The sequence below is a fragment of the Schistocerca americana genome, chromosome 8, assembly GCF_021461395.2.
Source record: "Schistocerca americana isolate TAMUIC-IGC-003095 chromosome 8, iqSchAmer2.1, whole genome shotgun sequence".
Taxonomy (NCBI): Eukaryota; Metazoa; Arthropoda; class Insecta; order Orthoptera; family Acrididae; genus Schistocerca; species Schistocerca americana.
This window is the reverse complement of record NC_060126.1, coordinates 109,421,098-109,443,509: the sequence shown is the minus strand read 5'-3', so window position 1 is coordinate 109,443,509 and position 22,412 is coordinate 109,421,098. Positions and strand designations below refer to the sequence as shown.

The window sequence follows — 22,412 nt, the reverse complement described above, 5'->3', positions numbered from 1 at the left end:
TCGACCATGAAATCCAAGTTTTCTCATCTCCCGCCTAACTGTCAGAGTACTTGCAGTGGATCCTGATGGAGTTTGTAATTCCTGTGTGATGGTCTGGCTATATGCCTGCCTATTACACATTACTACCCCCTCCAACTGTAGGCGGTCTCTGTCAGTCAACAGACGAGGTCGGCCTGTAAGTTTTTGTGCTCAATCTGTCCCTTCACATTTCCTCTTCACCATCACTTCGGAAAAAGTGGACCTAGGGATGTTTACGAGTGTGGAAATTCCGCGTACAGACGTATGACACCAGTGACAATCTATCACCTGACCAAGTTCCAAGTCCGTGAGTTCCACGGAGCGCCCCATTCTGCTCTCTCACGATGTCTAATGACTGCTGAGGTCGCTAATGTGGAGTACCTGTCAGTAGGTGGCAGCACAATGCACCTAATACCGAAAGCGTATTTTTTGGGGGCGTGCGAATACTTTTGATCACATGGTGTAAGTACTCCAACACACAATACACTGTTATACCTAGGGGGACTGGGACTTCCCGGACACACACACACACACACACACACACACACACACACACATACACTGAGAGAGAGAGAGAGAGAGAGAGAGAGAGAGAGAGAGAGAGAGAGAGGGAGGGAGAGAGAGAGAGATGATCTGTTTTCTCAAAATTAACTTGATGACTTCTACAGCTACACCTGATTGCTTCTGTGGTTAACATCTTGTTGACCAACGCTACGTTTACAGTAGCTGCCAGATCTGGTTTTCTATAAACCGATTTTCCAATGACGTAATGCAGTTCTTCTGATCTTTACATTTCAGTTTCCCCTAACACGTGTGAGTCGTGATTGTGTTGTTAGGTTGCTACTGGATTTGTGAGTTAATGTGAAAGAAGAGATTTTGTGTTATATAAAGAAAAAGAAGCAGTATTGAAGTGAGCAGAAATTATTAATTCCCTTTGTTTAGTTGACGAGAAACAGATTTTTTCTCTATGAGATGGAAAGAGACACATGAATGCTAATATATTTACTGAATCTAAAGTCGAACTGCTGGGCAGCAACCCTGTATCCTGCGTAGCACGCTAGTTTGTAACTTGCTATACCTTTTCTCGCTTTTAACGGCAAAAGTTCGCCTACACATTCACTGACTGGTAACAAAAGATTCTCTAATTCTGTGCTCAGGGATCAGAATATGTTTTCTGTCATTTGCAAGTTTTCTAGCCTTCTCGAGCATCCAAAATGTTAGTGTACTGATACTCCACAATTTATCAATTCGAACTGTTACCTCAACTTCCGTGATCTAGGTGAGTCTAATGAAACGGTCTCGCACGCATTAATTGACGAGAATAAGATTTTTAAAACATTTTCTGGAAGATTTTAAAAATTGTTTGCTGAACAGGCTTCCCCTGCTCCGCCTAAACGTCACTGACATCCATAAAGAAATCGTATTCACTGTTTACCGACAACGTTGCGAAACTACTGACGACATCACATCATCGTGCCGACGAATAGTTTAATACACTTGACGCTCCGAAAGCCGATATCTGACGAGGCATTGTAACTAAAAGAAATACGTAGTAGTTTTCCCGCATAAATAGACACATGCAGCTATCTTCGTTTTATGCTTCGGGCAGTCCGCATCTCGTGGTCGTGCGGTAGCGTTCTCGCTTCCCACGCCCGGGTTCCCGGGTTCGATTCCCGGCGGGGTCAGGGATTTTCTCTGCCTCGTGATGACTGGGTGTTGTGTGCTGCCCTTAGGTTATTTAGGTTTAAGTAGTTCTAGGGGACTGATGACCATAGATGTTAAGTCCCATAGTGCTCAGAGCCATTTGAACCATTTTTTGCTTCGGGCAGTTTGAGCTGCTGATGCAAGTCTATGGTACTGTGAGTATAGTTTTTAAAAATTTAAGCACCCCTCCTCCCACCTCCCCCTCCCCCGCCCCCTCAGCCACGTTTTTATTTCTGTATATGAAGGCTAATCTCAGAACATGCTACAGGGATTTTGACACGGTTTGCACACACAGATAGAGTGAGAGAAAGCCTTCGACTGTGAATGGCATTTGGGCCTCCTTTTCAAACTTCAGACACATGCACTTCCAATTAACTATGTCCACCATATTGCATCCTTCGCATCTAATCGCCCATCCTTTGTCACTTTTAACAATACCAATTCCTGTACCTTCCATTGCACTGCAAGAGTGCCTTAAGGCTCCGTCGTCTCTCCTCTCCTCTACACTGCTGATTTTAGAGGTGTGGAGAATAGTGGAGGTCTGTAATCTGCAATCTCGGCCTGTTAGTAGTTTTGTTCTATTCTGGGCGTTCTGTTGGATGATTAGTAGGTACGGTTTCCGTATTAGTTGCTGATTAATGGTTAGTCCAAGATACTTTAGTGTGTTAGTTAACTGGACAGGACAGTCACAAATGGTAAGGTAGAAGTCATGGAGGAGGAAAGTGCACTACACTGCCGATCACCCCCACTAGTCCACATCCTTCGGTGTGCTGATTGCTGATGACACGGCTTTTCTTGCCCTCTGCTCTACACTCCAGAAATGCCGACGATTACCCCAAATTCTCTTCAATCTGTTTACCTCCTGGTGTAACCAATGCCTCCTCAAGATCCACCCCTCCTCAAGATCCACCCCTTCAAAACACAGGCAATAATGAAAGGACAATCCACATGCGCTTTCCTCCTCCATGACTTCTACCTTACCATTTATGACTGTCCTGTCCAGTTAACTAACACACTAAAGTATCTTGGACCAACCATTAATCAGCGACTAATACGGAAACCTCACCCACTAAGCATCCAACAGAAAGCCCAGTATAGGACCAAACTACTAACAGGCCGAGATTGCAGATTACAGACCTCCACTATTCTCCACACCTCTAAAATCCTGATCTGACCCATGTTCTTTTAAGCCAATGCTGCATGGATATCTGGCCCACCCAAGTTCTATAAGTCCCTCAGATCCTCGAACACCATAGACTGCGCCTCACTTTCTGCATCAGTTTACCTTCAACCACATGCATTCTTCACGATCTTATCAAATTTTCACTGCTCCTCACCCACATTGGACACCTCTGCATTTCCTGTACTATCCATAAACTATATTCCAGTAACCCTATTGTCTCGATACTGATCATAAACCCTGGTATTCTGCCATACCTTCACAAACATATCCCTCCATCCCTACATCTACACGCACTCCATACCCTACCTCAACGCAACTGCAACCAACTCCCTCTCCCAGACAAAGAGATCCGCCCTGATAGTTACATCACCTACCAACTTTAACCCTTCCCCACGTATCACACTCCACATCAGGGCTCTTCTCTCCTTTTGCCTCTACACTCACCGCTATCCCTTTTATCTAGTGCCAGTACCCTCCCTGCACACAATTATTGCTCCTCATCATCTGTCCTCATCTCTATTCGCACTATCTGCTTCATCTCCTATGTATCATCTACAGAGTTTCCCCAACTAACAGACTCGTATCTTCATGTCCACACATCCCAAATCTCTATAGAAGGTATTTCCACCAAGTGCAGGTCCTTCAGATGTTAAGTGATCATTGCAACATTGTTTTTAAATTGTATATATTCTCTGTTCTTTTACGTGCCCGTCCCTTCTCTTTGAAACTTAAAACGTAAACAGTCCTCATATTTATTCTTTTATCGCTTTTGTCATCTTTTTATGAATATTTTTGGCTGAGGAGCGGAGTATTATACAGCTGACAGCCCGCCCCCCACCGATGTGGGGCATGAAGTATGAAATAAAAATAAAGAAGAAAGACAGACAGACTTATTCTCGAAAAAGATTTTCGTGTATAATTCATAAATAATGTGTGCAGATTGGCTAACTAAGCTGAATTTAAGTATCCCAACACGTTTTCTCTCTGTATGTGAAGGCTAATTTCATGAACCATTAAAGGGATTTTGATAAGTTATCGCTAACTGATAGACTGATTCACGAGGGAGATTTGTGTGTAATTTACTACTGCTACGCAAGACAGGTCATCCGGCCAAAGACGTTGAGGCCACGACGTTCGGGTCACTGATTTACTTCAGACTTTGTACGCCATTAGTAGGCAATTAAAACAACGTAATGTGCAAATAGTAAGGTGCGCTATTGGGGCGATTCCGAGAAAATCGCGAGAGAAGTTTTCCGCTTCTGTTATGTAAATGTATCTGTGCAAAAGCGATGTCTGTAAGATGTGATTGTGGTCAAATGGTTAGCATTCGAGTGATACAAGCAGATTGTGGACCAGTCTGCCGTCTGAATCTATCACTTACTTTTTTAATCTACATGTTTTATGTCACCGGTCATATTATTTAGTTTATATGACGTCTGAGAGGTGACATAATAAAAAAAACCACACGTATTTTCATGAAATTGAAGTAAATTTCATACGTCATTTGGCTATTTAGTATTTTTAAGTAAATTTTCAACGACGAGGAACAGGCTTGGAAAGCCCAAGCCAAACTGTAATAAATGACTATGCGAATGACGTTATTCACAATCAGTAATGTAGTAAGTCACAATGTGCCAGACCACAAGAGTAAAGTAAAATTGCTTATCGGATGTGCTCTCGACATCACACGTTGCATAATGGCATTTGGCATACAGACTTGAAAAACTCCCATTGAAACTTCATGTAAATACAAGTGTTTCTTTTTTTATTATATAACCTATCAAATGTAATATAAATCGAATAATATGACCAGTGATTAAAAAATAGATAAAAAATAAATTTTGAGCGTGAGTCGAACTGCTGCCTCATACACTTTCGACTTATGAAACTGGGACGCTAATCACTTGACCAACCACGAACTCTACCGTCCAGCACCTATTCACAGATACATAAGCCACATAATAGACATGTAAAACTTCTCTTCCGATTTTCTCGGAATTGCGCATTATGTTGTCTCAATGACCTGCTAAAGGCGTACAAAAGCTGAAGTAAATCTGTGATCCCAACACTGTGGCCTCCCCTTGTTAGTTCTACATGTGCGAAGCTGAGGTCGGTCACTAGTGAAAGCCGTGTTATATACCAGCTATGCTGCAACCTCTGCACAGCGTTTTACATTGGTATCACAACCAACCAGCTCTCAACTAGGAAGAATGGCCACCGCCAAACTGTTGCCAAATTCACGGTGGACCTGGCTGCTTCACAACCTGTGCCATCTGGATCCTCCCCACCACCAGTAGCTTTCCTGAGCTGCGCAGATGGGAGCTATCCTTATAGCACATCCTTCACTCCTGTAATCTCGCTGGCATAAACCTAAGGTAACTTTCTGTCTCCACACCCCCACTCAGTAGTATGCATGTATGTGTGTGTGTGTGTGTGTGTGTGTGTGTGGGTGGGTGGGTGGGTGGGTGTATGGGTGTGTATTAACCCCATCTCCAGCGCCAGTACCCCTGCCCAGTTTGTGTCAGCTACACACATGCTCATAAATTAAGGATAATTGCATAATGTGTTGCCACACAACATGGCATTACACATAACTGGCGCTAGTAGCATAGGCACATACGGAACACACACGACACAGATATGTAAGTCCACAGTATCGGTAATAAGTTGGGAAAACCATCCCGAAACACATGTGCTACAAAACGCCACTGTTTCTTGCGCATGTACCCCAACATCAATATGGGATATGATCACCATGCACACGTACACAGGCCACACAATGGATTGGCATACTCTGGATCTGGTGGTCGAGCAGCTGCTGGGGTATAGCCTCCCATTCTTGCACCAGTGCCTGTCGGAGCTCCTGAAGTGTCATAGGGGTTTGAAGACATGCAGCGATACTTCGACTTAGAGCATCCCAGACGTGCTCGATGAGTTTTAGGTCTGGAGAACAGGCAGGCCACTCCATTCGCCGGATATCTTCTGTTTCAAGGTACTCCTCCACGATGGCAGCTCGGTGGGGCCGTGCGTTATCATCTATTAAGAGGAAGGAGGGACCCACTACACCCCGAAAAGGCGGACATACTGGTGAAAAATAAAGTCCCGATACGCCTGACCTGTTACAGTTCCTCTGTCAAAGACGTGCAAAGGGTGTACGTGCACCAATCACAATCCTACCCCACACCATCAAACCACGACATCCATACAGGTCCCTTCCAAGGACATTAAGGGGTTGGTATTTGGTTCCTGGCTCACACCAGATGAAAACCCGGCGAGAATCACTGTTCAGATTATACCTGGACTCGTCCATGAACATAACTTGGGGCCACTGTTCCAATGACCATGTACTTACTGTGTTCTTGACACCAGGCTTTACGGGCTCTCCTGTGAACAAGGATCAGTGGAATCACCTTGCAAGTCTCCGGGTGAGTAAACCATGTCTGTTCAGTCGTCTGTAGACTGTGTGTCTGGAGTCAACTGTTCCAGTGGCTGCGGTAAGGCCCAGAAAAAGTCGAACTGCAGTACTCTGTGGCTGTCTGTGGGCACTGATGGTGAGATATCGGTCTTCTTGTGGTGTTGTACACTGTGGACATCCCATATTGTAGCACCTGCACACGTTTCCTGTCTGCTGGAATCATTGCTATAATCTTGAGATCACACTTTGTGGCACACGGAGGGCCCGTTCTACGATCTGCTGTGTTTGACCAGCCTCCAGTCGCCCTTGTATTCTACCCCTCATAACGTCATCAATATGTGTTCTTTGAGCCATTTTCGACACACAGTCACCATTAGCACGTCTGAGAACGTCTGCACACTTACCTGCTGCACAGTACTCTGACATGTACCAACACACCTCTGCATGTGTGGACTGCTGCCAGTGTCACCGTGCGATGACTGCAGGTCAAATGCACCACATGGTCATACCCCGAGGTGATTTAAACCCGCAAACCGCCCACCAGAGCGTTGTTTCACCATGTATCAGCATTATCCTTAATTTATGAGCATGAGTGTAGTTTCGTGCTGCCTTCTCATGCCCTAGTCTATGAAATCACATTTCCAGCTGTCTGCCACCTGCCCCCTCTACCTGCATCCCTAGCTAGCCCACAGATGGCTCCCCACTCTTCCACGAGCCGCTAGACGCTTCCCCCCAACACTGTCCCTGCCTCACGCCTCTCTCCATCCCTCACTCCACCCCACCCCTCAACCATCATCTCACTGCAGGAAAGAGCTGGCAGCTGACTGAGCACAATGTCGGGAGACAGGCGTGTGCATGTGTGTGTGTGTGTGTGTACATGGGTTTTTTTTCTTTCTTTTTTTTTAAAGAAGGAAGTTCATTCAGAAAGTTAGAAAAGCTCTGTACCATTTGTTAGTGTACTTATCGATGACGCCGTGCTTCTGCTTCTCGGTGAGTTGTCTCCTTTGTTCCTAAATAATTCGTAATTCTGAACGAGAACTTTCCATACACTAAAATAAATAAATGTAATACCATTACACGCACATAAATATATATTTATTTTAAATCTGAAATAGCATTTGGTTCACATGTTTTCACATTTCGAATGGGTAAAACTTGAAGCAATGACACTTAAATCACATATACATAATATGTATATAACAAAACGACTAGGTGCCAGATGCCATGCAGCCAGTTTCTGGTGTGTCTTAGAAGACTCTGTTCATCTCTGAACAGCAGAAGCCGGCATTCAAGGAGTACAAATTTGGGGCTCCTCAGGAGACGAGTCCTCGTCCCTTACACTGATTTGTAGACTTTGGTACAGATGATGTCGTCTACTTGCATTGTCTGAAATAAAAAGAAAATATTTGTCATACTGATTTCAAGAACACTGTGTCATTATATACATATTTCGAAGCTACAGTGCCCCTTGTTTAATTTTTTGAGTAGTCAGAAAGTATAAAAACTTATGAATTACTTACTTGAGAAATGATGATTTTCTATTTATTTTCATGAAACGAGGCCGGCCGCGGTGGTCTAGCGGTTCTAGGCGCTCAGTCCGCTACGGTCGCAGGTTCGAATCCTGCCTCGGGCATGGATGTGTGTGATGTCCTTAGGTTAGTTAGGTTTAAGTAGTTCTAAGTTCTAAGGGACTGATGACCACAGATGTTAAGTCCCATAGTGCTGGGAGCCATTTGAACCATTTGAACCAATCATGAAACGAATGATTAAAATACTTTCTTTTTTAAAAAAAGGGCCCCTGTTCGCCGACTTAAAAAAATAATAATGATTGTGAAAATTAAAACATCTAACGCATTATGTTGTTGTTTCGTCTGCAGTTCAAAGACTGGTTTCATACAACTCCCCACACTTGCCTATCCTGAGAAAGTCTCTTCATTTCTGCACATTACTTTATTCATCTTACTGATTGTTTATCTCTGTGGTTGTTGATTATATTGTTCGAAGAATTACAGCAACCAACCACTTTTTATGTAATTTGATTTACACCAATAAGAGTTCAGGCTTCCGTACATCTTCAGTTAGCGTATTACATGTTTAAATTTTCAATTAGCACATTGTTAAAAACATCGATTGCAGTTTGGGTGAGAGTTGTCCAGCGGAAAACAAAATTTTGTTGCTCGAACAGTCCACGGGTGTATTGGCGGTCCATAGTGTTCAACGGGCACAATATTTCGGCGATCAGACATGTCGCCATCATCAGGTGCGCTGACGAAATGAGCTCCTGAGGGCAGGCAGCCGTCTTAAATCCCCTCCGCCTGCGAGGCGTCCGTCAGCGCACCTGACGATTGCGACTCGTCTGATCACCGAAATATTGTGCCCGTAGGACACTATGGACCGGCAGTACATCGTGGACTGTTCGAGCAAGAAATACCCTGGGAGAAATTGAAAATGGTTCAAATGGCTCTGAGCACTATGGGACTCAACTTCTGAGGTCATCAGTCCCCTAGAACTCAGAACTACTTAAACTTAACTAACGTAAGGACGACACACACTTACATGCCGGAGGCAAGATTCGAACCTGCGGCCGTAGCGGTCGCGCCGTTCCAGACTGAAGCGCGAAGCGCTCTTCGAGTTGTATATTTACAAAATATTACTTGTCAGCGTGTGGGGAGCAGTTGGATATGACTTCAGGTCGTAGCTGGTAGTCACTGGGGGAACCCTGACGGCACAGTGCTATGTCACAGGCAGTCTGCATCCTGATGCGACAGTGCTGTAGTGCCAGTATTTGACAGCACACCCTTCATCCACAGACGACACGCAGCTCTATGAACTGCCTCCAGGATGTTCATATACTTCTGATGCCAGCAAGTTCCCTAGATCAGCCACTGATAATACAAGTGTGGGACCAGATCGGAAGTCAGCTCCATCGCAGCGCCAGTATCCAGCATATCAAGGACCAGTAACAATAATTGTAGGCCACTGTGCCACAGGAGACCGTACAAAGGCTTTATAACATCCTTCCCAACCGATTCAGAGCATTCACCCAGGCCAGTGGGGGCGCAACATCGTACTGTTAAGTGGGCAACTATTGCCAAGTTCGTTGTGTATTTGACTCGCTTTAGTATTCACTGAAGCAACATCACGTAACCTCTCAATCAGTGAGGTGCCATTTCGTTTCGTCCTTCCCATCTGGGCTTTTCACTTCTTTTTGTCAGCCAATGTATACGAGGTGTGGCTGTAAAATAATGGGACTGATGCTGTCACAGAGTAAGTACGCATGTGCCAAAGATGAATGACCAATATCTGTGAAGAGCGCAGCCTTTTCAGTCACATGTGGCACCTCTGATAGCCATAGACAAATCGGTGTAGCCATGACCTTGATTTACATAAGAGCTGTTATTTTGTTTTGCTGGAAAAATATAAGTGTAATAAAAGAGCAACGAACTGTCGCGAAGTTTCACATGAAACCTGGAAAAACTGCTACTGAAACATGTGTTTCAATAAAAGAAATTTGTAGCGAAGACTGTTTATCACGTACGTGAGTTTTTGAGTAGTTAAAGTGTTTTCGAGATGGCTGAGAAGACATTGAACATAACTCAAGCTCGGGAGGCCCTTCAGTATCAAAATATGGAAATATTGAAAAACTAGGTACTCTCATTCGATTTGGCCTCAGATGAGTATTCGATCGATTGCTGAAGCTGTAGGAATTGAAAATAACTGTGTAAAGTAAACTTCGCATAACCGATTTGTAAGTGTCAAACAAATAACACACCCTACATTGAATTCCTGAAACAACGCCGGTTAACTCGACATGTCACACGAAATAATACGCCGATTCAATAAACAAGCTGCCATTTTGTGAATAGAACCCACTGTCTCTCACACTAATAATTGCGAGCAAGTAATTTCGCAGACCTGAGCTACGAGACGCAGTTCTGAGGGAAGGAGAATTTTACGATGACACGACCATCCCACGCGGCTGAAATCTCACGGCAGGACACCTATCAGACAAAATCACCAGCCACCAGAGCCACTGTGTAGCCCATTGGCAACAGCTGACCCTTGTCCCTTCTTTTAACGACGACCCTTTGGAAAACCTTTCTACAGGAACACGGCTGGAGATGGAAGGTAAAGGTCCGCAGAAACCAAACTCAAAACTTTGGTGACTCACTGTAGTCACCTGTGTTAAGTCCGACCCCGGTAGCTGAGTGGTCAGCACGACAGAATATCAATCCTAAGGGCCTGGGTTCGATTCCCGGCTGGGTCGGAGGTTCTCTCCGCTCAGGGACTAGGTGTTGTGTTGTTCTCATTATCATTTCATCCCCATCGACGCGCAAATTACCGAAGTGGCGTCAGATCGAAAGACTTGCACCCAGCGGGAGGCCCTAGTCACACGACATTTTTTACCTGTGTTAAAACTCGCATGAAAGAAAAAACTGTTTATCTCAGTGTTATGTAGCAGAAATTAAACCCTACCTCGCCGAAAAACGGCGCCTGTGATACGCTACAATATGAACGCTCTGACTGGCCCGAAGGAAAACGCGGGGCCACCATCTTTGATATAGGCAAATTGCAGACAGAGTAATTCGCTTCTTCTCTTGCAGATCATCGTCGAGTGTTTGAGCAAGGCGACTCGCGCTACGCTGAGACGAATGCGAGAGTCATTATGTGAACACTTGTTCACAAGCTGGTCTTAACTTGTAAGAAGTTAAACTGCAGAGTCTCCTAGTATGGAAATCGCACCGAACACTGACAGTTAACGCCTGTGAGCGATTTGAGGGCAACAACGTACTCGGTATTCCAGCCAATTCCCTTAGTTAGGGCGGATACTAGGAGTCTTGGATTCATCGAAGACATAAAAATGTATTCAACAGGTGTTTAACAGTCGAGAGAACAGACGTGCTCACTCTATGGCAGCAACTGATATTTGATATTCAATTGACACTCAGAACTGTGATCGTCTCTGTATTTTATAATATTTGTAGATTCAACCATGACCTGTAGTTAAACATATTCGTGACTGTCGGGCTTAATTGAAGCAGAAACGTGATATATCCGATGTAACGAAAAGGGTTACTCAGCCACTGTAGAGTGCTTTATACCATGGATTTCATGAACTGTTTTAACTGTGTACTTCTTTTTGATTGCTCTTTACCAACACCTCATTCTATTTTGGTTATTTTCATTGTGCATTTTAGCGTATTGATATCTCTGGCCCCAATTGTATTTAATTTAGTTGTATTTTTATCGACCCCGAGATAGAGTCATCAACCATCTTACCACTAAAGAACCTTATAACAGTCATAAATTTCGCTTCACAGTTGTGAACACCTAGTATCAACATTTTACTATCCAGTACGTAATTTTGCTAACACTGCTATGACATGAAGTCTTACTTAGAAGAAAAACAACCTTAACAATGATTTTCATTTTTGGTGACATATAGTTACGCCTGAACCCACACACGTTTCCTTTACAGGGAGTGTAGTTGAACCGACTTTGAGATCATTGTCTGATTACACCGCTGTCTGTACTGCTGTACTCGTCTGAACTCTGCATGGGTGAGATGGTATCTTCCTACCTTGCAGGCCGTAGGGTCAACACCAAATCCCTAAAACACTCACAGATCGTCCTTGCGCAGCTGTGGTAGAAAGATATATCAGAACCAGTCTCATATATATTAGAAATTTAATATGAGAGAAGTGTGTGTAAAAGTGGTGCCAAAAATTCTCACGATCGAACAAAAAGAAGTTCGTGTAAATGAAAATGTTTGTACTCACACTTTTGATAGCATTGAAAACTTGTGACAGATCTTATGATCTAGAAACTAAGCTCTAGTCCATGCATTGGAAGGGCCTGTCTTCACCTAGAGCGAAAAAACGTGATTGAGCAACTCAAAATTCAAAGCGATGAAGACTGTTTTCTTTTTTCGATATTGATGGAACACAGGACTCATTATGGTCAAAATATTTTTTCAAAATTACTGCCTTGACGATCTTGCTCAACTCCGTGAGAAAATAAAAAAAGGACCTGAACTGTGGAAGAGCGACTCATGGGTTGTGTAGAGGGACAACGCACTAGTTCATACCGTGTTGTCTGGTTAGAGGTTTGTAGCGAAGTACGGTATCACAGTCTTAGACCAGCAACTTTATTCATCTTGCCTAGCACCATATGACTTTTGCCTATTCCCCTAGGCCAAATTGGCATTAAAAGGAACAAGATTTCAGTCTGTAGAAGCAGTGAAAGAAAAAGCGGGACGTGTAATCAGGAAGCATGCAGAGGAAAGCTTCCAGCACTGTTTCCATCAATGGAAAATCCGGTTGGAAAGTTTTAGGGGTAGAGGATGGGAGTATATTGAGGGTTAGAATAACTAAATATGTATGTTTTTGAAATAAAATGTGTTACAGCAGTAGTCCCGTTATTATGTAGCCACACATCGTATAGCGACGATCCAAAACTTAAAAATCCAATGACACCATAACAGTTTCTTCCCATTAGAACGAGGCCTGTAGCGAAACCGTCGTACATACTTTCAGTTTTCTTTCTAGGCAGTACATCTACCAGCAACATACATTAAATGTATATCGGCACTTCCAGCAGTGATCCATATTCGATAACCAGTCTTGAACCATAAACTGTGGCCAACTCCACCATCGACACACAAAACTTAAAAATCCAATTACACCATAACAGTTTCTTCCCACTAGAACGAGGCCTGTAGCGAAACCTTTGTACGTACTTTCAGTTTTCTTTATCTGTGGAGGGTCAGGAGCAGAATCAGTGCACCATGTGTCACTGTTCAGTTATTAAGGTAGGCAATGGCTGGAGCGTGGAGACTGTAAAAAAGTAGGCTGTTTCAACACTGTCCCACGTTGCATAGGCGCTGCGCCCTTCAGCACACTCGCGGGCAGGCACAGCCCCATTCCACATGCATGCACGAACGGCTTGGCCAACCCTGCCGGCCGTGAGTCAGAGCAGTACGGTCGCGGTCATATACGTTACAACTTGGCCTCCCGACTGCCCGCTTCTCAGCCGTTTGCCTACCCCTGCCCACTGCAGCCTGCAAGTGCCCATCGGTCTGCGGACGGGTTCTCGAGCTGGAACAGCCTACCACAAAGTATTCTCCGTCATTGCCTGCGCAGAATACATTACACTTCCGGCTTCTTACTATCAGTATAATGTGGCGTTGTATGGAATCTACTCACTATGGTGACTCGCTCTGGAGTGAAGCGCCTGGTGATGGTGGTGTCCCGGTCACCGCGCTGCAGGTGGAACAGTGTGCTGTCGTCCTGAAGCTGGATCACTGACTTCACCTGGACGCCGTCGTGGCGCTCCTCTGAAAACTCCTCACCCAACTTGAACTTGAGGACACTCGTCTTGAAGGGAGACACAGAAGTGAATGTGTACGTTTCGCCGTCCCGTGACAACTCCACCACTGGGGTCGCCACCTGTACCATCTTCCGGACTAGGTAACTCGCACCTGTAGCAACACATTTCTCCAAAATATTTCCTATAAACAGCGCTACGCAAAGGTTTTTTATTTAAAGATAGGCATCAGGGAAAGCACAAAAATATTCTGTGATATGTACTTTTCAAGAACAACCAGTTTCAGTCAGGCAACCTTCTTCAAACGACCTATATATTAATAAAAAGTTATTAGAAATATTATAAGCCAAAATAGTTAGAGCATCAAATACATAATTACTGTTAGCTGCAGCAAATAAATGAAATAATTAAAAATATATTCACAAAGACATTAAATTTCATAGTATACATGTGTCTACACAGTGCAGATACGTAAATATCTAACGTGAGTGCCTGTTTCTTATACATGTATGCATTACCTTACCCATTTTTCCGTCAATCACTCAGTGCGTTTCACTGTTAAACATGTCTCTGTTAAGTCAAGTATGATTTACATTGTAGCTTCATTAAAGACAGATTGTTTTATGTATTACTTATTTTCTTTTTTTTACGAAAGAGTAAAATATCGAAATGATTTTAACAAGGCTGTCAGTACATGATAAGTTTTTAACATATCATCTGTTCTTAGAATGTTTGCTGCACAGACTGATGTAAGTTTTGGCAGTTTTTATTATTATGTAAAATTACCAAAGTCGTATCTTGTAATGCCGTGTAAGATGAACTATTTTGTAGACAAAATTTACGTTCACTGTGTCCGAACATATAATGTTTGTATGCCTTGATGTTTATACTCGTCTAATCTACGATTTAGTACATACATTTTAATGCTTCACTGTCGATGTGGTTTCCTCTGTTTTTCAAATTTCGTTCATTGCCCACAACCAAGAAAACATATATTGTAAGCTATATATCTCTGATGATGTTACTATCGACTATCTTTGCCCATCCTATACAGTAATGAAAATCACTACTGTGGCATGAAAACAAGTGTTTCCTGATTAAGTTGGCAGTATATGATACGACTTTGGTCAGACAGTATGCTAAATACTGCAACGGACTGTCGATTTGTGTGCTTAGTGACTGATGGAAAAGTGTATAAAGACAAAGGGTGCAACAATAAATGACAGGTATTCATGTTACATGAATACAAAATGTATACAATTGTACAGAATACATTTTATTGTCTTTCTGCATAAAGTAGTTCTAAATATTTCATATAGATACTACACCTAATAATAATTGTATATAAAAATTATATGTCTGACAATATTCTGACCTGTAATATTTCTCAGACATTTTCATTAGTATGTAGTATTAGCTGAAGATTTTGGTTTGACTGAGGGTGGTTGTCCATGAAGAAACACACTTTGCCAAAGTTTTTGGTGACTCCTATGTTGTCACTCCGTAAATGTATTTCTCCATTCAGTATGACCCTTGATACGCATGTAGAAGGTGCATGTCAAAAGATGTTCAGTCCGCTGTCGACACAAAATTCATTAGGAACATGGTACTAATTTGGATTCGATAAGGACGGGGGAAAGAAAACACTGTGACCTTCTACAAGGAACCATCCTGGCCTTTTGCTAAAGCCAACTGAAACGGATAGGGCTGTTGCTCACATTCATGGAGATAAATATAACTGTAAGTTCGATTTCCGTTAGTAGCTTTTACTTAAATTTAGCTTTACTTTTACTTAAATGACATCATTATTAACAAACAGAGACGTTAATTAATAAATACTGAAAAGCAACATCTCTTTTACTTTGGATTACTGGTCATACAAAAATAAATTAAAATGTTATAGACATGTGGAATGCCTTGTTGTGAAATGAAAGAAGGTAAAGCACGTCATTAATACTGCTCATTCTGTAGCTACAAAAAAAATTAAATTTTCTGTATGATGTCACACATTTTACACTAATTTTTAGTTTATTGTGACTATTGGCATTTTCGCGTAATTAATAATTAAAAATAAAAGAGTGTTGTTCTTATTAAAATAGTGTTTCGATATTTGTTAATGAACATTTATATATGTAAATAAATATGGAACTTAAATGAAGGTAAACAAGTTACTATTACAATATTGGAACCAGCGAACGATTTTTTTGTGGCTTGATATTGAAATCCTATAAGTATATAGAAAATCTAAGAGTGCCACACCGGAAAGTAACCTTGTTAGTGGAAAAACTTGAAGAAAATCTATCACCAATACTGTCATTAACAACAGAATATCATATATCGTGAACTCAAAGAAGGGATGCCCGTTTATGTACCATCTGTCCAAAACGTTCCTGGAGTGTAGGGGACAACAGCGCAGTGTCGTAGGTGGCAGTTTGAACTAACAAATGTAAACAGGTGAGATTCGACTAGTCAGTTGTGAGCAGGCAGTGTTAAGTAGTGGATGTGTGGCAACAGTGCGTCAAAGATGTTCATTCTCAATTCACATTGGAGCAACGAATTGAACATGTCTAAATCAAGTGCTTTTCCAGAATGCTTTGAAGAAAAGAAAAGTGTGTGCAAAGTTTGTCCTGCACGACTTCACTCTTAAACAAAAATAACGACGCATGGATACCTGCCCTGAGTTGATTGAATGGCAAACGGAAACAAGTCTTCTCTGCAAAAAATCATTTTAGCTGACGTCACTTGGTATTATCAATACGAACTTCGCCAAACTATAAGGTGCCAAATGGATCAGTGACAGTTTCCCAACATCGAAGAAGGTACGAATGTCTTGCGTGAGTTGAAAAACATCCCAAAGAAGGACTTTTATGACTTTGTCACATGGTTGTATGAACTTTCTGTGCATTGTACGCAAGTGATGGGAGACTATGTAGAATAGCTGAGACATTAAAACTACCATCTTAACTTTTATCTATTTTTTTATTAATCCAGACTCGAAACTTATTGGAATGACGGAATGCCATAAGAATGCCATACCCGTTAAAGGCAGTAACTTCCTACTGGAAAGCCCCTGATTTGCATAACATGGATTCACTTCTCTAGTTTAGTTTGACTAATTTCATTTTCTGTTACTTCAACAGGAAGACTCAAATGGTAGTATGCTAAAGGCAAGGAGGGGAAGTGGAAGTAAATGCACGGCAAAAACTTACGAAGACACCGTAAAAAATGTTGAAAAATGTTGCAGTTGGACGTGTTATTGAATGACAATATTGAAATAAGTTAAGAGAGTGAACGATAGCGTCTCGAATGAGAAAATTCAATTTCTGTTGCATTCTCAATAGCAGTATCTAATAATAAATCATAATAGATACCGATATCAGTACCCGAAATTTATGTGACTACCTGTATTAACAAAACATAAATTAATGGGTAATAACCTTTGTTGGTTAAGTTAAGCTAGATGTGTAATTGAAACTCGGACAAATCTGCCTTTTCTCCCCAAAGGCTGTTTCAATTGTTCCCCAAAGACCAAGTGAGAGACTCGACTTACCGTTGGCGCCTTCTTATTCCTCTGGAATTTCATCTATGTCTTCCTGTGTGAAAGACACTGACAAGAGACAATCGCAAGCTGGAGCTCTGAAATACTGTACGGTTTGTAAACGGAAGTAGTCTTACCCACGAAACGCAAGTCTCTGGGATCGAAGCTTAGCGGAACATCTACTCATAGATTTAATTTACCATAAATGATCAAAACAGCTTTATGTCGTTCCTGCTGGGCTGTGGTTAGGAACATGCGACAGTTTACGACAACAAAAGACAAAATAAAACAATTATCTGTGCCAGACACTTTTTATTTAATACCACGACACTTTTAGAGGGCTTGCACCTGATCTTCGTGTGGCTCAGTGGATTGCATTACCTTTTTGTTTGTGGTTGTAGCCAGGCATCTATTTTGAGTTTTATTTCGGTACAGTTAAAGTATAATTAGTAGCTGTTAAAGTGATACAACACTGATCCCACGAATTTTAAACAATAATAAAACCATTTACAAAATGTTCCAGTAGAAAGAAACCTTAGGGTCGTCATAAATATACATTGTCATCTTTAGATATCACAGAAACATGAACCAATAACAGAAAAGGTCCCGAGATTCTACAGATGAGGAGCTACAGTGCCTTTCGAAGATACAGGGAGCAAATGTATAATTGTTCAGATCTTTAAAATATTTTTTGTTTACGAATATTATTATTGGAAAAAAATAAAAATATGAAAAACAAAGCAGTTATAAACTTACTTTCAATATATTTATCCCTTATGCTTCAGTTTAATGATTTGGAAATTATTTTGTGATTTAGGTCGCTCAAAAACAGATAGATGCAAAAGTTACGGTGCATCGCCTAGCTTGTTTAAGAAGCGCCTAAATAAGTTCACTGCCACTGTCTGAGCTTTGTCATTGAGTGCGTTTTGCCCATGCCTTCTGTTATGATTAAATATCTCACGTTCTTCGTAGTGGTTCAGTCTATGACCATAGTTTAGTGTGTGAAGCATTCTTAGGTTTTAACTGTGTTGTCAAAGCCGGCCGAAGTGGCCGTGCGGTTAAAGGCGCTGCAGTCTGGAACCGCAAGACCGCTACGGCCGCAGGTTCGAATCCTGCCTCGGGCATGGATGTTTGTGATGTCCTTAGGTTAGTTAGGTTTAACTAGTTCTAAGTTCTAGGGGACTATTGACCTCAGCAGTTGAGTCCCATAGTGCTCAGAGCCATTTGAACCATTTTTTTGTGTTGTCAAAAACATGTTCTGTGTCGTAGTGCTACTATCTGATTTGGAGTGATGTAACCGATGAAACAATTCCCAAATCGCCAAAGTAAAAAATAACAAATAAATAAGATGAAATTAGGTTTGTAGGTTTTTCAGTTTTCGTATTTTTATTTATTCCAATAATAATATTCGTGAGCAAAAAGTTTGTAAAGAACTAGAAAGTAATATATTTGTTTTCTGTGCCTTTGATTCGCAATGCAAGCAGTAATGAATTCTCTTTGACTTACAAGGTGCTGTATCTCAATGTCTGTACAATCTCCGAGCTGATTATGTTATTAGTTCGTGGTTATTGGTATCTAAAGATCACAATACATATTTATGACGAACCTCTGTGTTATTTCTGCAAGAAGATGTTATAAGTAGCTTCCTTATTGGTTAAAATTTGTAATCCTAGTGTTTTATTACGTTAACGACTGCTGATTAAACCTTATTTGTAGCGAAATGAAACTCAAAACAGGCAGTTGACTCCATCTAGCAAAGAAAAATGTAATGTAATCCACTAACCGTCAGAAGACGAGACTTAAAGCCGTCGAAAAGCATTATGGGATAAAATAAAAAGTGGCACAATTAATTATTTTAATTTAGCGTTTATCATCAACGAGGACACACGGTGGCAAGAGTACAACTGCCCTTAAAATGGTATGACGCAGAATAATGTCTCAAAAATGAATTTTTGTTAAACAGGTAAACACTCGGTTTCCAGAAACATAATTTTGTTTATGGCACGTCTACCAACCAAATCTTCGTCATTTTTGCTATACTCTTACTCCTTCTCTTCCACTCAGAAAAGTAGTTCATCCAATACTCACACACAAATACGAAACAAAATCACCTCAGGGTTGCTAGATTACAGACCAGTACTAAATACTTCAAGGAGGACAATTCAGTCAGATTACAAGTTTTACGTCTGAAATAATCGTGTGACACCTACTGCATCTTACTGATTTCGCTACGTCCCTGATAAGAAGTGGCTGAATTCCGATATAGACCTTAGGCTTTAACTGAATAGCACAGAGCATCATCCAGAGGTTATTTCGGATTAGCTGAACAGCTAATTAAAAGATACAGACAATGTCTGACACTATCACAATTGTTTCTATCGTAACTTCAATCACGTGCAGCGGAGGTCAGCAGTGTTTTGGTTCCCGTGGGCAACTGTGTCAAAACTTGAACATCTTGTGACACTCACGTATTTCCGTTGTAATATTTTAAAGACGTTTCATTAAGAAAAAGTTAAAAATCAACACCTTTTCCGTTTTACCAGTATTGTAACTAGACATACTGCTGGAGAGATTCTTGGAGATAAAAATAAAGACCTTTTTGTACCCGAGCTGTATTGCAATCTGAAACATGACTGAGAAAGGGCAGTACTGATAAAAACAATAGATGTCACATCTACATATGCACGAGAGACTCCCGATTCAAGTTTATTTTTAATCTTCGAAAAAATCATGTTGCCGCCTTGAGCTGCTGACAGAATTCTTTATTTACACAATCAGTTTGGGCAGAGTGACCGCCACAGGTTCTCACATAAAAGTATTCACTGCATCATGGTCGCTGAAATATAAAATTAATATCTTCAGATGATAAACCATCAATTAGATACTATTGTCGTATTGTAATACAAATTATATCGTCGTCTATAAAAACAGCGCACTCTTCCATGCTATAACTGCAGTCGCCATTAACGCTGTAACAATCATTTGATGTGATATGAATCTGTTTATTGCGTTGACGCCGATTGCACTTGTAACATGAATGAATGTACTGCCTAGCAAAGTTTTATAGACTGACGATGTAGTTTATGTTACAATACGATAACAGTGTCTAATTCAGGCTCTTATCCTCTGCGGTTAATTATTTTACTATACATTTCCTCGCAAATGATGTTGTGAGTAGTTTTATGTGAGAATCTGATGATGGTCAGTTAACCGAAACTGGTTATGTAAATAAAGAATTTTTCAAATATTTACGAGCTATCGGGCACGGCCTACTGAAAATTTATTTTTAATTATCCCAAATGAAAGCAAGATGTCGGCGGACGTTAAGGAAGGTGGTGATGAACGCATTCATTACTTAGCATTGCACGGATAAAGATATTTGCTTCGGAAAAGATATTCACAAACGTGTTTTCAATCCACCTTCATAACCTTTGATAAGTTTTCTTATGTTTTGACCACATTTTTATTTTTCCAATAACCTTGCGAGTTTCGACTTTACGTCACTTTCAAAGGCTCACTGGATTTGTACAGACGTGGAACTGCGGCGTCCCGGAAACAAGTCTTCAATCTATAACAGCCGAGAGATATCATTGCGCTACAATGAGCTTGGCGGGCAAAAAACACTATTTTCGCAGCGCCGTCATTCCACGTTTGTTCGAATGGAGTGAGCCTTTGAAAATGATGTACAGTCGAAACGCGTAAGATTGTTCGATAAATAAAAGTGTGGTCAAATCACAAGAAAAGTTATCAGAAGTGCATCCAAATGGCCGCATCATCTCACAGCATTTTCTTGTAAATTGCAACCACCTACATCACTTATTGTATTCCAGACTTTTGATTGCAGAAGACTTTTGATTGCAAATACGGTCTTCCGAAAAAAAAAAAAGATTGCTATGCTAAAGTTGTCGCTGTGATTTTCAGCGCTGTTATACAGTGTCTACAGCTGCGCTAGAGGTACGTCAGACTCACCGAAAGCCTTGAGGAATTCATCGAAGTTTTCGGTCTTCTCGAGTTTGTATTTGCGACCCAGACACTGCTCCAGAGGCATGGCGGTGGGGCGCTGGACAGAACAAAGAAGCGCAACGGACACACGCAATAGCGCCACTCCCGACTGCTGGCCACCTTACATTACTCGTTTGAGTGGAGGCGGCGATTTAAGCACTCCATCAAGCAGACACGAGTGCGCAGCTGGTCGGCGAGCTCTGCGTAACGCCAGCTTCAAACTTTCCCCCGTTTATCAGCACGCAGGCCCACAGCAATTGTCCTTTGCGGCCTACTCATCCTTTGCCCGAAGCGTGAGAAACAATGTCGCAATTGTGTTACGGGGTAAACCACATGAAAGAGGCTGATAACGTATCTTCTGAGGCTGAAGATAGCGGCTGTTGAGTGCATTTGTGAGCTGCCACAAACACTCATCTAGCGGTGAAGTGCGCCTTACATTCCGCAACACTGTTCAACAGCTAGCGTCGTACAGGAACCAAAAAACAGGATCTAACAAAAAAGTGTGGCAAACGTCCAGGCAACATTCCTCACACATAGAAGTTTAAAATGTATTATATAGACGTGGGTCTGGAAAAGCTTCATTTGCAAGTTAGAGCTCATTTTCAGCTTCTCTTGACAATCACTTTGCTCATGGAAAGCACACAGAAACAGAACGTAGCACTATTAAATGAAAGGTTGTGTTACACGAAATTTTTAAATTACCCTTTTGCTTACCTTTGGTTAGAATACTCAATGAGGTGTAATTCTTAGGTTCACCGACGGTGTTCTTATTCCAGTGGAATGCAGGTAATTTTGACACGTGGCTCACTTCACTGCTTGTGTTGACATGAGACAAACCTCATTCCTCTGCTAGCACCAAGTACATAACATTGACTGTACAGTGTGCATAACGGACTTGTTTTTCGGTACATTGTAATGGAAGTATACTCAAATGTGATGTCGGCATATGCCCATTTGCTGTACTGTTTGGTAGATGGCAACGTTTGTATAGGGAGACATTTCTAGAACAATGGTTCTCCGACAAGAGGACATTTGAGGGAACTGATTGTTGTCTTTGTGAGAACGGGAACGTTTAAGTCCACTACTGGTGACTGGGGAGGGCGGCGTAGCACAATAACTCCTCAAGTAGAGGAGAAACTTCTTCCTGCAGTTTGACGACAACCGGAGTATCAGAAAAAGACAATTAGCTGCAAGTGATGTCAACTGCACGAGTGCTACATGAGAAT

The 22,412-nt window shown here is 41.7% G+C and overlaps 1 protein-coding gene across 1 annotated transcript; it reads right to left on the bottom strand.

Annotated features, from left to right (window-relative positions):
* Nucleotides 1-7,423: 7,423 nt before the first annotated feature.
* LOC124545507 (fatty acid-binding protein-like) lies at nt 7,424-21,465 on the bottom strand. Its single transcript, XM_047124449.1, has 3 exons — nt 21,154-21,465; nt 13,526-13,800; nt 7,424-7,706 (listed from the first exon to the last, which is right to left on the bottom strand). Exons 1-3 carry the CDS (start codon nt 21,230-21,232, stop codon nt 7,656-7,658), a joined length of 405 nt encoding a protein of 134 aa, XP_046980405.1. The 5' UTR covers nt 21,233-21,465; the 3' UTR covers nt 7,424-7,655.
* Nucleotides 21,466-22,412: the final 947 nt, after the last annotated feature.

What these genes read in the sequence shown, in the direction of transcription:
- LOC124545507 (XM_047124449.1), bottom strand. Translation starts at nt 21,232, where the DNA reads ATGCCTCTGGAGCAGTGTCTGGGTCGCAAATACAAACTCGAGAAGACC. An exon ending in TGAATTCCTCAAGGCTTTCG is followed by an intron (nt 13,801 to 21,153) that starts GTGAGTCTGACG and finishes GTGTTGCTACAG; the next exon opens with GTGCGAGTTACCTAGTCCGG. An exon ending in CTCCAGAGCGAGTCACCATA is followed by an intron (nt 7,707 to 13,525) that starts GTGAGTAGATTC and finishes TTTTTATTTCAG; the next exon opens with ACAATGCAAGTAGACGACAT.